General features: G+C 34.9%; 1 protein-coding gene across 1 annotated transcript in view; it reads right to left on the bottom strand.

Moving 5' to 3' along the window:
• Positions 1–288: 288 nt before the first annotated feature.
• Positions 289–15,644, bottom strand: part of LOC132548147 (uncharacterized) — a 46,405-nt gene continuing 31,049 nt past the window's right edge. Inside the window, exons 3-9 of the mRNA XM_060211970.1 lie at positions 15,174–15,306; positions 7,591–7,692; positions 7,037–7,213; positions 4,493–4,659; positions 4,080–4,323; positions 3,692–3,788; positions 289–3,504 (exon numbers count right to left, since the gene is read on the bottom strand). Coding sequence (XP_060067953.1) covers positions 2,943–3,504; positions 3,692–3,788; positions 4,080–4,323; positions 4,493–4,659; positions 7,037–7,213; positions 7,591–7,692; positions 15,174–15,306 — 1,482 coding nt within the window. The 3' untranslated portion in view covers positions 289–2,942. The remainder of the gene's footprint in view (positions 3,505–3,691; positions 3,789–4,079; positions 4,324–4,492; positions 4,660–7,036; positions 7,214–7,590; positions 7,693–15,173; positions 15,307–15,644) is intronic.

Genomic DNA, 15,644 nt, shown 5'->3' with positions numbered 1-15,644 from the left:
TAATCATTTTTTCTGTCAAAGTTGATTTTATATACCATGACATATCTACAAGAAGATGAATAATATCTTTGAAAAGCAAATAATTTGATATATGTTAATTTGGTAAATGGTATCCAACTAGGGGTAAGAATGCCGTCTTCTCCATTATCGTCCAAAAATATCCTCCGCTTTGAACATTGTAGTATAACTTGAATATTGTACTTTCAGTGACAGAAAATGTTTTGTCTCACACGATGCGACACATCCTCTATTATACACTGTGACGGGGAAAAACAACAAACACTGATCTCTGCGTAAATATCTTACATTTAAAATTAGATACCATGCCTTACATTAACACAACACAAAAAGCTCATTGTATCATTGTTTTAGTATTGGAATGTCTACTTACTATACATTACAATTCAGTTTCTTAAAAAAAATTCAATCATCGATATAAAAGGACTGATTATAAATGTACATTTATCAAAGTAAAACTTTCCGTTATTATCAAACCCATATTAGATCATGAGAGCAATTAAAAATCTTGCTATGACAGCTGATCAAAGCAATTCATCATCACTTTAAGTACACGGCGATGTATTAAGGTTGTAAACACCACACAATTCACAGGATTTTCTTTTTTTTTAATTATCAATCGAAGATCTATCGCATTTGAATATGAAGAATAATTTCCTTACACCATTTTATTCATTGTTGTTTTCTCTCTATGTCATTCATTTGGTTTATTAGCTGAACATGACATAAACGAGGACTTATCTCTATTACTGCGAGTGTCGCAACAATGTGTGTAATAACAAACTCCGCCTCCGGCTCATCACGACTATAGAAAAAATTACAAGAAATAAATACATCTAAATATAAAAAATGAAGAAAATCCATTTATATCGCGGTATATAAAAACCAACAAACGCAGATCTAATGAAGTTTACACTAAAATACATTAGAAATAGGTATCTACAAATAAATAAACGGACACGTAAAATAATATTTGTTATTATCTGAGGGCACAAAGTTAACTTTTATGTACATCTCAGATAGGTGTATTGTAATAACTGTAGTGCCATCATTGTCACCGACTCGTGACTTATCTCTTTGATATTATCAAATATTTGAAGGTGGATGAAATAATGTCCTTTTGTAACCTCTCCGTTTAAAAAGATATCATATCATTAGGAAAGATAATTTCTAAGAAGTTTCTCATTTTAAATTGCAATCTTAAAACACTATTACAATGCTAACAACACTTATACTCATATGATATATTTATTATCGTAACAAATGTTTAGAGAAACCTAAGCTTCATATATATATATATATATATATATATATATATATGTCCGTAATGTGATGTCCCACCATAAAATGTGGTCACCGTGGAAGAAGATGTCAGCCGAGTCTTGTACCATAGTTAAAGTATATGCAGACTTATAATTAAAAGAGTCGTCTCACTATCTCGCTATAATGGTTGACAATCACGATCATTTTGAATCGACTTTGTCACTGCTCTCTCACAGGTTGGTACACTCGTTTTGTCAATGTAGTCTCGTTTTGGTAAGTAAAGCATTTAGGAAAGTATTATCCTGCTCAAACAGGACACTCATTCGTCCAATGATCGTCCAAAACGGATAAAAAAAACAGGGACTGACATCTAAGAGCATTATCTATTTATGCATGAAAATTGAAAGTTCACCTTTATTTTATTAAGTTAGCGGAGGCAACCTTTAAGTGGTGTTTCTCATTCGCCGATCCAACTACACGTGGAAACCTTCACTAAACGTTAACACTTCAGTCATCTACCTCAAGTATTTTATCTACCTCTTCTCGTGTTTCTTCCATGGTCATCCATAGTGCAAGGAAACATATAATATTACTCCCAATAATGCATATCTCCCACGTCAGTCTCCAGCTTATACTTATACCAATTATCTGTGTTATGTTGACTGTGTAAAATATGAAACGTGGTACCGACGTACAATTTTTACCAACTCCCTCCGTCACGTATAACATCAACTTCCTTTGTTAACACTTGTTCAAGTATGATTTTCACAAAATGTCAACTGTATAATGTATTAATTTAGTTAATATTCCTACCAAAGTCAATGTTTTATTCACTTCCTGTGTCATTTGCATCATGTATTTAGATTCGGTTAATTTGTGTACCTTGATCCAATCTTTATCAACTCCCTGTCAGTTTTATGTGTTGATGCCCAATTTAACCACTGCCTGCGTGAATCATATTGGAACTCTTAATTGCACATTTTTGCCTTTTGCAAGTCCGTTTTTTTTTTAAATTTTGTCATTGCTTTGTCTTATGATCATGTGTATATAAATCTTTGGACAAAATTGTATATAAGTACGTGTAAAAGTGGAACGACAAACACATTAACAACAAACATCTAACTAGAAGTCTTTATACTATATGTATACTGTTAATTTAATATATTCCTTAAAGATATATTGTCCCTGTTATATTCTGTATACACATTGCCTACAATATTCGGTTTATCATTTCAAAAAATGTATAATTGTATAGATGTAAACTATAGGAAAAAAACAACTACCATATAATATTGCCTTCTACACTTCAATGAACCTGATCTTACCATTCAATTGTTTGCAAGAAATTGCTCACAAGAAAACTCAGGGTTAGAAATCTGTTAGTTGTCGATCATCAAAGACAATGTATTTAAGGGTGTTCTTAAAGTCCAATATCGGTAAAGTCAGGTTCCATAATGTAAACTATCTACTGACGGACGTTTATATTTCCCAGTACAAAAGAAATAATCCAAAATAAGAATTTGCATTTTAAGAAGTGATATAATTTCGCGAACAAAAAACCTATTACATCCACAGACTTCTGCATACAATCACGTCCACTCTTTCAATAGATCAACTACTTGTACACATAATACAAACATAACTATTTTCTCCAATACTCCTCAGACATACACGTGATATGACAAAATAACAGATAATACATACAATGATGACAATGATATTAGATTTTTGCTGCCGTTCATTTCTGCTTCTCGTCTACACTTAAAAAAATAATTGACAACTTCTGGATATTTAATCCTGAATTTATACATAAGCAGTTCTCCTAAATCCCCCTTTAAACACACGTGCTCTCGGCTTTTCTCCACGGTTTCCGTACAGATATCGGAGCATTTCGTGTCACGTGACTCATTGTTGCATAGTGTGAGCACATTCCCTACAATACGTTTTGTGTCCGGATTTTTCGAACTCAAAAATGTCCTCCATGGACATTCATTGACAATTCCTCCAAATTGGGGTAGATATCGCTTGCATTTTTCTACACTTTTCCATGTCGTACAATATGGCATTGGGATATTTTGTCTCGGATAATAAGTCATAAACCCGAAACACATTTCATCGGAAGTTCCGTCTCCGAAATACACCGTCTTCTGTTTGTCGATAGATGAATAAGTGCAAGTAGTCCGAATCTCATCTCCAGGAAGGACTTCTATTGGTGGGTCGTACCTGCAAAATTAACACAAGACTTCATGACATCAAACAATTTTATTCATAAATCACATGTAAGGAATAAACATTGTTGTTTGACGACTATAAACCAATTTTGATTTTTTCTGTAACTGTTTTGTATAAATCAGGTCTAACATTTCAAAAATTTATTACGAATTTGCGACTAAGCGGATTGTGCACATACTTGTAGAAGACAGGACTGTCGTATCGGTAGGGATTATCAAATGTGATGTCCCGGATCTTCGTACCATTCCTGTGCAGTGTAATTCTCTGTTTTATACCTAGATTGATTGAAATGTAAAAGGTGCATCATATCAGCAATCAACACTATAAACTTTCACAGTTACAACTGTATGAATCATGATAACATAAGAAGGATAGAAAAACTGGACGTTTTAAATATTGCTTTAGTGAACATTTGCGCAATATCTTTTTGGTCACAAATTGAATAACGCTATCTGTAACAGAGTCATGACAGCAGAATTAATAATGGACCTTTGTTGAAAATTTAAGTGATATATGACTCTTTTGAAAGTGAAGTATCATTTTAGTGTATGCTTTTGGATACTTGCCCATATAGTGCATGTGATTGACAGCCCGGGTGATATAAATAGGCGTCGGGAACATGGCCGTTGTACAATCACTAGAACAGGAAGAATGAAAGTCAACTTCCGGTTGACGAGGAGGAATTTCAATGAATTCCTGTCCAACGGCAAACATGGCGGCGTCGTACGTTCGGCGATTGTCTGTGTAGTACAGTACCAAGCCAGAGCTATCGGTATGGCCATCTTGTCTCCTCTGATTATTCCAATGAATCTTCAATGATAAATAACGGAAATAAAGCAAATCGTATCGATCATTAATATCAAAATTTTGCCAACAAGAATTCGACAATGACGTATAAAGCCGATCAGATTTCAATTTACTTACATTTTATCAATCCCTAGTCGTTTTAACGCACATTTCATTCACACAAAGGAATTACCTGCATCGCTGCTCTTCGGAATCCCCTTGTTCCAATTCGGAAGCCGGTATTGACATGAAGACAGTCCCCGGAACTCCCAACAGTCCAAGTCCCTATGATGTTAATACATTTGGGATGGGCCAACATGCCACATTGGGAGGCATTGGGTGTAGCTGGCACCTCTTCTTCTGTATACACAAAACAGTTTACACCAATAAACATCTTCTTTACAAAGGTAACAATTAGCGAATCTTTGAACTGTTTCTCATAATAGAAAAAAATGAAAATGGCTTCCATCTTAAGTTCGAATGATACCAAAATTGTATAGCAATAAAAAGATTCTTTTATCATGCTGATGTAAGATTGTAACACATGTGTGTTAGTCATTTGTGCAGATGACCAGACCAACATTACACAACAAATAAAAAAAGGGGAAAATTATTATAGGAGCCGATCTTTCTTCAGTGAATTACTGTATGTATGCACTGGCATCGATCGACAACGGCTCATGTAAGCTCTCGATGATTGCAATGCACTTCAGGGGGTTATTTGACTGTGTGATTGATTAAGAATACCACGTTTATACCTTACTAACGTTCGAGAAAAGCCGATAAAAAGTCGAAATGGTGTGACAAGCTATACAAAATATGTGTAGCACACAGTGTCTGTAACACAACACGGGCATTTGGTGGTTATTTAGGATATAGGTACTTTTCATTGGTTTAAGTTGGTTTATTCTCAACAAATCCATACCAACACGGAACAAATTCCGTAAACTTGTATACTCTGACTTACATATGTTTACACTTGCATACAGAGTAGCCTTTTTGAACTCCGGCATCGTATTTTACAGACAATTATGATTTGTGATCGATTTGTTTCTAATGTGAATGCCGAGCAGAGCAACAAAGCAGAAATCTTTCAGTTTTCCGTAATGTCAGTACAAACAGGAAGACAAACACTATAGACCAGAACTCATCTATTCTGTTGGACCAGAGATACTGAAACCGCATGTTCGAATGTTATCGGTGAATCATCTCACATTGACCGGAAATGGCTATATAGAGTTACACATAATTTTTGTGGACAGGTTTGAACTAATAAAGTGCAGACCAATTAGTCGTTTTCAAAAAGAATGATCTGAATTTAAGAGCATGCAGACAATTTCTTTTAACATGTTTAACTTTAATGAATCCTTCTCTTCAATAGATAATGTTTTCCAGACACGGCTCCCACACAGAATGCCTGTTCATTCTATATTGTTTACGCCGCCTGTTATAGACAAGTATCTATATCCGTTGATCCCTGCAGTAGGAAGGGTTATGTAAGTAAAAATTAAAAATAGATTAAGAAGTTGTTTGCTCCACTCTGTGTTCTGAGGTTTATCAGATGTAGTTCTGGTCCCTTTTGATTCGCCTATAAAGTCATTAGTAAACACACATGAAGCGAACTTGTCGTAGTGATCATATCTGTGCACCCATACATTAAGAGCGATGGAAATAACAGCCAACCTAAGCGCACCACCCAACAGTAATTTACTATATCCACACCATTCTTTTAAATGACCAGTGTTTTTATGATGTTTATAAGTCAAGGAAATATTTTTGAAAAAAGAAACTACTGACGTCTGAATATAACATTTTACTTTTAACAATGAAATGATGTAAATATTTCAAAAAGCTATCGAAATGTTTAAATGTCGTTTTAGAAACACGCAATTAAAGTTTTACCTTTAAAGGTATTATTTCAATTTACGAGTTAGGGAAACTGTATATAAAAGCAGGTAATCAGATAGTGGTTATAGAGAGGAATAAATCAGTTTACCTGAAGGGAATTATTATATAATAATACTTAAAAGGAGTTTACCTATATTAGTTATATCGGTTAAGATACAGTATTTATTTAAGATTTACAGTAGGATGAACTTTCATTTCAGTATTTTTTTATTGATGAACAATTGAATTAAACATCAGGCATAAGCCTACATGTATATCAAAGTTCTCTCCTCAACATCATACATTTTCACAAACTAAATCCAGCATTAGAATGCAAAGGAAAAGTATACTGTACATTAACACGTACATAAAGTATATATATATTAAATGCAAGTCTTTCAATGCATCACTTCATCATTGTATGGATTAAGATCATAACTCTAATATCAATTCATTAACAATGTATGAATTTGTAGTGCTTGATAATAATGTTGGTGAGTAATTGTTAAGATAGCCTTAATGACGTAACTATAGGTTTGAAAAACGATAGTGGTATATATACATGTAGACTATTATTATTATTTTTTTTTACTGTTAGAGGCTTGGTTGTCGATCATTTTCTATTGATTCTATACTTCAGTAAAACATAAAATGTAAATGGAGCTTTGAGAAAGCATTTTAGTTCTGAGAACACAATCTTACTTTCTTCAGGCTATTGATTTTAAAATGATGTGCCACAATAACAGCTAAGGAACCGATTAACTTCGAGACTTATTGATAAAAGTGAGTAAGTACTTTAATATATCACTTGACATATATGTAATTCCTGACCCCTTTGTTTTAACCTTACCTCGCTCGTCACAGCCGAAGAGGAGAATATGGTGTGTAAGTTCCAGATTGTCGATGATTGGGCGAGACCCAACGAGATGAAAATCGCCGTCAGGCAGGTCAAATATCTGACAGTAGTAGTTGGTAACGTGGGGAGGGACATCTGTCCTTGGAAATCTTATGGTCACATTTTGTACGCCTATTTTTAAACAAATAAGAAAAAAGTTAAGCTCATTCCAGTCAAGGTTTAATTTTTTTATACTGAAGGACAAAACTTCTTATTTCATTAAATTTAACAAAAATACATACAACGAGCCAAAATATCAATAAGCTGTTTGGGTCATACTTCCATCTGTCCTATCACCACGCCATGCTGACTAACTGCAGTATCAGGAAGTTACGAAACCTTGCTATTCTAACTACGTGGATTACATAAGTGTTATCAAAAGCAGTTGAACTATAAGCTATCATATAAGTAATTGATAATTCATATTCCGGGCACTCCTCTTTTTTTAAGATAAGGCTTGCTTCTAGTACGGAAGACGTTTTTTTAGGCATGCATGCAATAAAATTTACCTGGCTCTCTAAACGCTGGACAGTCACTGTTTCCTGTCGCTGAACAGTCAAGCCACTTGTTCTTCTCCCGACATATTTCACTGTTTAGTGGTTCACAGACACCTGTAAAGAAAAGAAAAAAAAAACACTGTCAAATTAATATAGAGTGTCTCATGTGATATGAATGCCAGTGGCACGGTAGGTAAGGATTTGTGCCAGATCCCAAAATAGAAGTCTTACAGCAAGTGGTTTATCTAAGTCTAAGGCATAACTTCTCAATGTTTGTATGTTTAAAAAAACGTAAGAACACCTGGATATAAGTATTCTGACAATCATCATTTTTGTCGATTTGATCCGAATCGCCTGTTTTGAAAGAGAAGGATTAATGTCACATGTACAGATCTCGTACCATGGATGGGTGTATTCCCACTCAGCCAACTTATCCTACGTTAGTATAGCGTACAGGTAATGTTGTGACAGAGGGAGAACAATGGGTACTAATTACATGTAAAGCTGAAATCTGTTTTATGAACGTTTTCAGGTAACAACTTACCTTAGAATAATTTTTATTATACCAATATTAAGATGTATCTATGTAAATCATGATAAAAATATTGACTTTCAACATTATACCTTCCATTTTACCTTCAGCAGTTTCATCATGGAAAATGTTTGGATGTGGACGCTTGCATATCTGGTTAAGTTGGCTGTACCAGCCTTCGACGTTATTTGTTGTACGCGCTCAATTGTGATAAAAATGATTCCAGTTCTGTCGGTCAACTCCAACCAAAGTCTCTGCCACGTAGTCTGTGAAGTTGGTAACATTCTGGCTGATGTCGCTATTGTCCTCTAAGGCCTTGAACCACACATCTGTAAATTTGTCAAGAGGACCCATAAGCAAAACTGCTGCCATGCGAACTAGTTGTGGGATGTTTTCCTCTTCTCTGTATCGGATGGCAAGTCCACAGACTTGGGTCTTCCTCCAACTACATTGTGAGTAGTGGAAAAATATCCCTTTAATTGAAACTGCTAGGAAAACTCTCCACAAAGTACTCTTCGCTTTCACTTCAAAATCTAAAAGCATGGATGGAATCACAGATCTATGTATCGTGACATCCTGGAGGAGGGCGAACAATCTGACAAATGTCTGAAGAAGGGCAAACACTGACGAGCAAACACTGCTCTCTACATGCCCATAGATGGAGTACAGTTGACAGAATAGTCCCAGGCAGGAATAGAATGTCCCATCTCCAAAGGTGGTGATGAATCAGCTAATCTTTGTTGGTTGTTGTCCGTCCCAAATACCATATAATAGCATTAATATCGTCACAAAGAAGAAAACATTTCCCAGTCGATCTCTCCTTCAATCTTCCTTGCAGATTAATATCGCCTTGGGTTGCTGGTAATTTTCTGTGGACCTTTGACCACCTTCTGTACAGGGATGATATACAGCTGATGAAGGTTGGAATTTTCTGTATCATCTCCTCAACATCGGCATCAAAATTTTTGTCATACAAATTCCCAAGTTCCTCGGACGGTATGTATATATATATATAAAAGAAAATGTTCATTCAAGAATTTTTTATTTCTTTGCCTTTACTTTTTGCTCACAAGTTCCCAACACCATGCTTAGTTGACAAGGTAAATTATGTTTGTAAGAACTGAAATAGACTATACTTATTTTTGTCTAGTTAAATACTCGTCACTACAGATAATGTTTTTTAATATGTTGGCTGAGTGAGAATGAACCAATGGATGTACTAAGTGTTTGACAACAAAAGAACACAATGATTATATCAAGTCGTATCACTTTCAAATATGGTCAGTTATTCTCTTCTGTCGTTTGTCGTCATTCTCATATAGAACTATATAAAGATGGCGCTACAGAGTTAACGTGTTGTGGAAGTGTCTTACTGCATTGGCGATGTGACGATATATTACTGATACTCCTTATGCCAAACAAGAAAGTGAAATATATATTATCACAGAAAAAGTTGCGTGTTGTAAGTAAATGAAAACAGCCTTCTTTTCGTTCTAACGCGAATCAAAGAAATATTTTCCCTAAAAATGGATACCTCGAATGTTGTGATTCCCCTCTCTACGTATGCTCGAAACATACTCTTGGAGATGACAAAATTGATAATGTATTCATTTGATGCATACAGCGATATTTTGTTACAAAGCTTCTGTCTTAATAAAAAGTAAAATACAACGAAATGTGGAAAGAATGGCATTATATGAAATAGATATTAAAATCAGCCCTTCCGATCATATTCTTTTTTCAAAGTCCCTAAGACTAAGTTGCTTTAAATACACACCTAAACACCATTGCGTAAATCTAATGAATGAATGCCCGGTTTACACGAAATTTACACGGATTCTGTAAACCGCTTTATCATGGCAACATATGGACCAATGCATTCTTGTAAATATTTTTATACATTATTTACATTCGGTTCGCGTCCTTGCATTGTTTATAAAAAGATGTATAAATAGAAACGATATAATTTTAACCTTTGTTTAGGTCTGGTCTAATGATCTAGTAACTGAAACATGAATCTGGATGATGGCCTACGTGACCGATGCCATGTTTTAGGCACTCGATCGAGGATTACATTAAAACGAGTGGATTCCGTGTATGTATCTCCTATCCTAGATGATCAGACGAGTCAGTCCTAAAGGATTTAATCCCAACCATATCTGTCGCAATTTCTCAGCTAGTCCTACTCAAATCGATGGAAAGGCCAATGTTACATAATGTATTATTTAAAGCACGCCAAAACATGAATAGAACTGAAGCAGGGATGTTTCACCAGCTGTTGAATCAAAGGTGGTTTTATATCAAATAAAATGTATCAAGGAATCAATGAGCTGTCATAGTAAATGTAGGCCTGCTGGTATTCAGGCGTGTGGTGTCGCCATCCTAGATGGATTACATAACCTACTAAAAGTAATCTTTTTCTTCCTTTTGTATCATAGGAGCACTTGACATGTCGATTTATATTGCAACATATTTACAGTCTGTTGTCATACGTTCAAAGTTTTTCCCCAAGTGTATCGTTATATTGTAAGAATGTACAAAGACACACGTTGTTCTGGAAAACCGGAGAAATGCGGGGTTGTCTGTTACGACAAGGCATTTACACAACATTTAAACAACATATGGTCTAATACAGATGTTCACATGTTAACGTGAAAAGACATGAAACAGGCTTGATTCTTCTCTTAACTAAATGTAAAACAAAATCTGTCGTGCTTCTAGCAAATCAATCTAATTTTGCAGATAACTCGCAAAATTACGAAATTTTATTTTAAGAAACGGAAAAACCGAAACTCAAAGCTAATTGGAAAAGAAAACCAAATGTAATAGAAAAATAAATAAAAAAAGGCATCTGGGAACAAAATTCGTGAAAACTAGGATTCGTTATACTGCCAATGTATCTGTATAAAATGATATCATCAAGAAGCAACATTTCAACTATAGGAAAACATACACTGATCACAAAAATAAGAAAATACGTGACGAGAAAAACGAGAAGTCATTCAAAAATAAATCTACGAACAAGCATCTGTAGCTACACCATTTTTCATGAGACTTTGGAATTAGCAGTTATTGTTAATTGTAGGAACTCTTTAACGTTTCTGATCTAATTGTCCATACTTATTTGTTACGTTAAAGAACAATATACAATGAAATAAATGTTCGTTAGAGTTGGCTCCGATATGATAATTTGTGTATAATGGAGGTTTTATCAATAGCTGCTTGGGATACTCTGCAGAACCTGACCTTTCCTATACTCTGAAGGTATCCAGAAGAAAGAATTGCATGTTCTCAATTGTTTGAGAATTGAACGACCCAGACAGCAAAACTAGTCATTTATGAAAGGAAGTATACAAATCATCGTCTTTTTCTCTAAGCATTAGGCATGTGCTGAATGCATTACCGTTTTGTGTGATATAATAAAAATATACATGAATGGATAATCCGCTTAAGATGCATTAATCAACTGCTTGTTACAAGGCTAAGCCTCCTACACACGCATTCGAGGCAATATTAGACAGATCGCTGTACAATGATAAGAGCATGGATCTTCATCATAACCAATACGACTTATTAAGGGGGTAAGTTGCCCAAGTTTTCGAGTTGATATAATCATTACTTTGCATCAGACACGTAACGACTAGATAACGTCAGTGAGGCGTGTAGTTTCATATTTACAAATATAAATCGTACGAATGATAAGCAAGATACATCGGTACAAAAAATACAAATTAATGCAGAACTTTTAACGTCGTTCTTCAATTAAATGTTTCCTGATAATGATTAACGCTTACACATCAGCAATAAATCAACACTATAACAGACAACGGAGTTTCTTTCAATTCGTAAATATAAAGGCCTTTATATCCCGCTATAATTATAAACTTAATGTTCTTTAAGCATGTGCGCTGCATGTTCGGTGATGTAATGGAAGGTGTCTATGTTTTATTTTCAACTTTGAAATGAAAACATTCCAACACAACGTCGGCAAAAAACGGAGTGCCAGATTCTAACTTACTAACTTATTTATTCTATAGCAAACGTTTATTATTTAAATAGAAGATAGAAAGTAAAGTAAGATATTGGATCAATACACCAGTATAATAATATTATTTTGAAAATAATTGGTTCTTTTATTATAATTTTATTAGACACTCGTGGTGTTTGATTGACATATTCATTCTGTCATGTGTGAATCGCTCTGAAAATCAACAAACAAATGCCCTGATATTAAGGATAATTACGTCATACAAAGAACAGGTAGGTTCACCACGGCAACATACATACCATCAATTGAAGGGTGTCATTTTCAATAAAGCGTCTGTGTGAATTTGATTAGATTTATACATTTAAGTGACTTAGATCTAACAAGATGTTTGTCATACTCAGGCGTTATCGTGTGAAGTAGCCGTCTCTTGGAACCACCTAAACACATTTCTGCAATAGAATTCCCATTATCGGAGACCTGTAATTCACCAATCAACATGTCAAAATGTCAGGAGACTTCTAGGTCTTCACACGTCACAGTCGGTCAAGGTGAATGTAAAATAAAACACTCAGTGAAGGTGAAGGCCAGTCGTTACAACGTATAACAATGTGAAAGTTTCACTGTACATTTCAAGTCAACTGAACATTATATATAAATCTGTTAAGATTAAAATAAATCTGCAGATTAGCACATACACAGTCGAATTACCAGTCTTTTCCTTAATAATGGTGTCAAGTTGTGCAGTTATATTTAGATTAAAGTTCTAGTGTTCTTTTCAAATGATTAATGGAATTGTAAGCGGAAATGATTAATCTTGTCTTGACAAGCCTCGATGTTCAACACTGTAAATTAAATTGTATACACGCGTGTACGTCAGTTTCCACAGGGGCTTCTTCATCTTGACTCACTGACGTCCATCAGTGTAAACAAATGTGTTCAGAACACGCAAGCTTGACAGTTAATTTTTAATTCGACAAGTTTAATGGGTATTTGAAAATCTAAAGCAATGATTGTGTTGGTTATATTCTGGAGAAGAACATTCCTTTTCACTTTAAATGACATTTTATACCTTGTTACTTAATACCCTCTGAGCATTACACATCCAATGAGCGTTGACTGTCTCTGATTTTTGTTTGAGATTTTGTTAATCCTTTGAAGGCCAATCGGGTTTGTCAATTTTAACAAATCAACATTACGATGTTTGCGAAATAGGTGACATAGATGAATCACCTAAGGGTACAAATGCTTGTCTACAACAGTAAGTAAGGTTAACAGTGATATACAAATATCATTATTCCTTTGTACTTTTTTCTTCTGTTGCAATTGTTAATAAAATATTTGAAGGTGGTCCAATATTTTGACGATTATCCGCTGTCTCATTAGTAAGAAAGGATGCCAACGAAGTAAAGTAAAATGTTTGCCTGGGGAATATCATGGAGGCACTGACTTCATTTTTTCATAGAACTATCTAGCAAGGATGCATTTCCTGTCTCCCAATCCAGTATAGAGCTGCATGATCCATCCATGCACCACAATCCAATTTAGTGAATCATGATGTAGCCACGCATCCCAAGCCAAAAGAGAGTAGCGTAATCCACCCATGCACCACAATCATTCAATATAGGGAAACACAATCCACCTATGTCTCCCAATCTAACGTAGTGTAGCATGATCCACCCATGCACCAAAATCTAATATACAGTAGAATGGTCCACCAATTAACCTAAATCTAATACAGAGTAGCATAAGCTAACTATGTCTCCAAATCCAATATAGAATAGCATGATTCATCCATGCACCACAATCCAATATAGAGAATCATGATGTAGCCACACACCCCAAACCAATAGGGAGTAGCGTGATCAACCAATGTCTCCCAATCAAATAAAGATTAGCACAATCCACCTATGTCTCTCAATCCAATATAGAGTAGCACAATTCACCTATGTCTCTCAATCCAATATAGAGTAGCACAATCCACCTATGTCTCTCAATCCAATATAGAGTAGCACAATCCACCTATGTCTCTCAATCCAATAAAGATTAGCACAATCCACCTATGTCTCTCAATCCAATATAGAGTAGCACAATCCACCTATGTCTCTCAATCCAATAAAGATTAGCACAATCCACCTATGTCTCTCAATCCAATAAAGATTAGCACAATCCACCTATGTCTCTCAATCCAATAAAGATTAGCACAATCCACCTATGTCTCTCAATCCAATATAGAGTAGCACAATCCACCTATGTCTCTCAATCCAATATAGAGTAGCACAATCCACCTATGTCTCTCAATCCAATAAAGATTAGTACAATAAACCTATGTCTCTCAATCCAATATAGAGTAGCACAATCCACCTATGTCTCTCAATCCAATATAGATTAGCACAATCCACCTATGTCTCTCAATCCAATAAAGATTAGTACAATAAACCTATGTCTCTCAATCCAATATAGATTAGCACAATCCACCTATGTCTCTCAATCCAATAAAGATTAGTACAATCCACCTATGTCTCTCAATCCAATAAAGATTAGTACAATAAACCTATGTCTCTCAATCCAATAAAGATTAGTACAATAAACCTATGTCTCTCAATCCAATATAATGTATCGTGATCCACCCTTGCACCACAATCCAATATAGAGTAGCACGATCCACAGTTCAATATAGAGTATCATGATATACCCACATACCCCAATCCAATTACATTTTACTGACAAGTGTTGTGCGTCCCATTTAATACTGACCAACAAGAAAGAAACGTGATCCATCAATTTCAAGATTTTATAAAAAGTATAAACAGACACATTCATGTTATGTCCTGACATTGATTCATCTGATATGTAGTTTTATGTCTCCTACTTCCGGTCTTTCGTATTTGCTCGTTTAATTTTAATTGTTTGCTTTCAAATAAAAGTTTTCTTTTTTTCATTTCATACTTAACCATCCTGTACATTATTTTTTTTAGGCACACACGCGAAAAAAAAACTGCTTTTTAATGATCACAGTATCTTAAGTGATCTGAACCATTAATAAAAATACTTAGGATACCTAACAATCCACGTTACCTGGGTGTGATAGCCCTGTGGTCTTCATAGGGGGATTTCCCGGAGTCCAACCACAGTCTGGGTCACCTAACTCTTCTCCATTGGTCAATCCATCCCCATCAGAGTCCATCATGCAGAGGTCACGTGTCCATGTCTGCAATAAACAGAATTTTTACGAAATAATATATACATGTAGGTGCCCAGGATAATAGTCTTCCTACATAAGTTCATACCGTCTTCTGCAGGATTCTTAGATGACGTTGCAGCTTATCTAGCGACATGCAGTCTGAATGACAAATAAAATTTCTTTAATCTTTCAACAACAATGACATCTGCTTAAGATAAATACACGTGATGTATCTATGTTTGATTGGGTCAAAAGGGTTAAAGCAACTCCTGTATTTTTTTATAATTGCTTATATCGATTTTTTATTGTTCCATGTCCATGGTTTATGAATCATGAATGCTTTCATGAGACATACATGTAAAATA

The sequence above is a fragment of the Ylistrum balloti genome, unplaced genomic scaffold, assembly GCF_031769215.1.
Source record: "Ylistrum balloti isolate Yb309-2 unplaced genomic scaffold, AGI_CSIRO_Ybal_v1 Utg370006, whole genome shotgun sequence".
Taxonomy (NCBI): domain Eukaryota; kingdom Metazoa; phylum Mollusca; class Bivalvia; order Pectinida; family Pectinidae; genus Ylistrum; species Ylistrum balloti.
The sequence above is the reverse complement of the archived record's forward strand: the minus strand, read 5'-3'. Positions and strand labels throughout refer to the sequence as shown.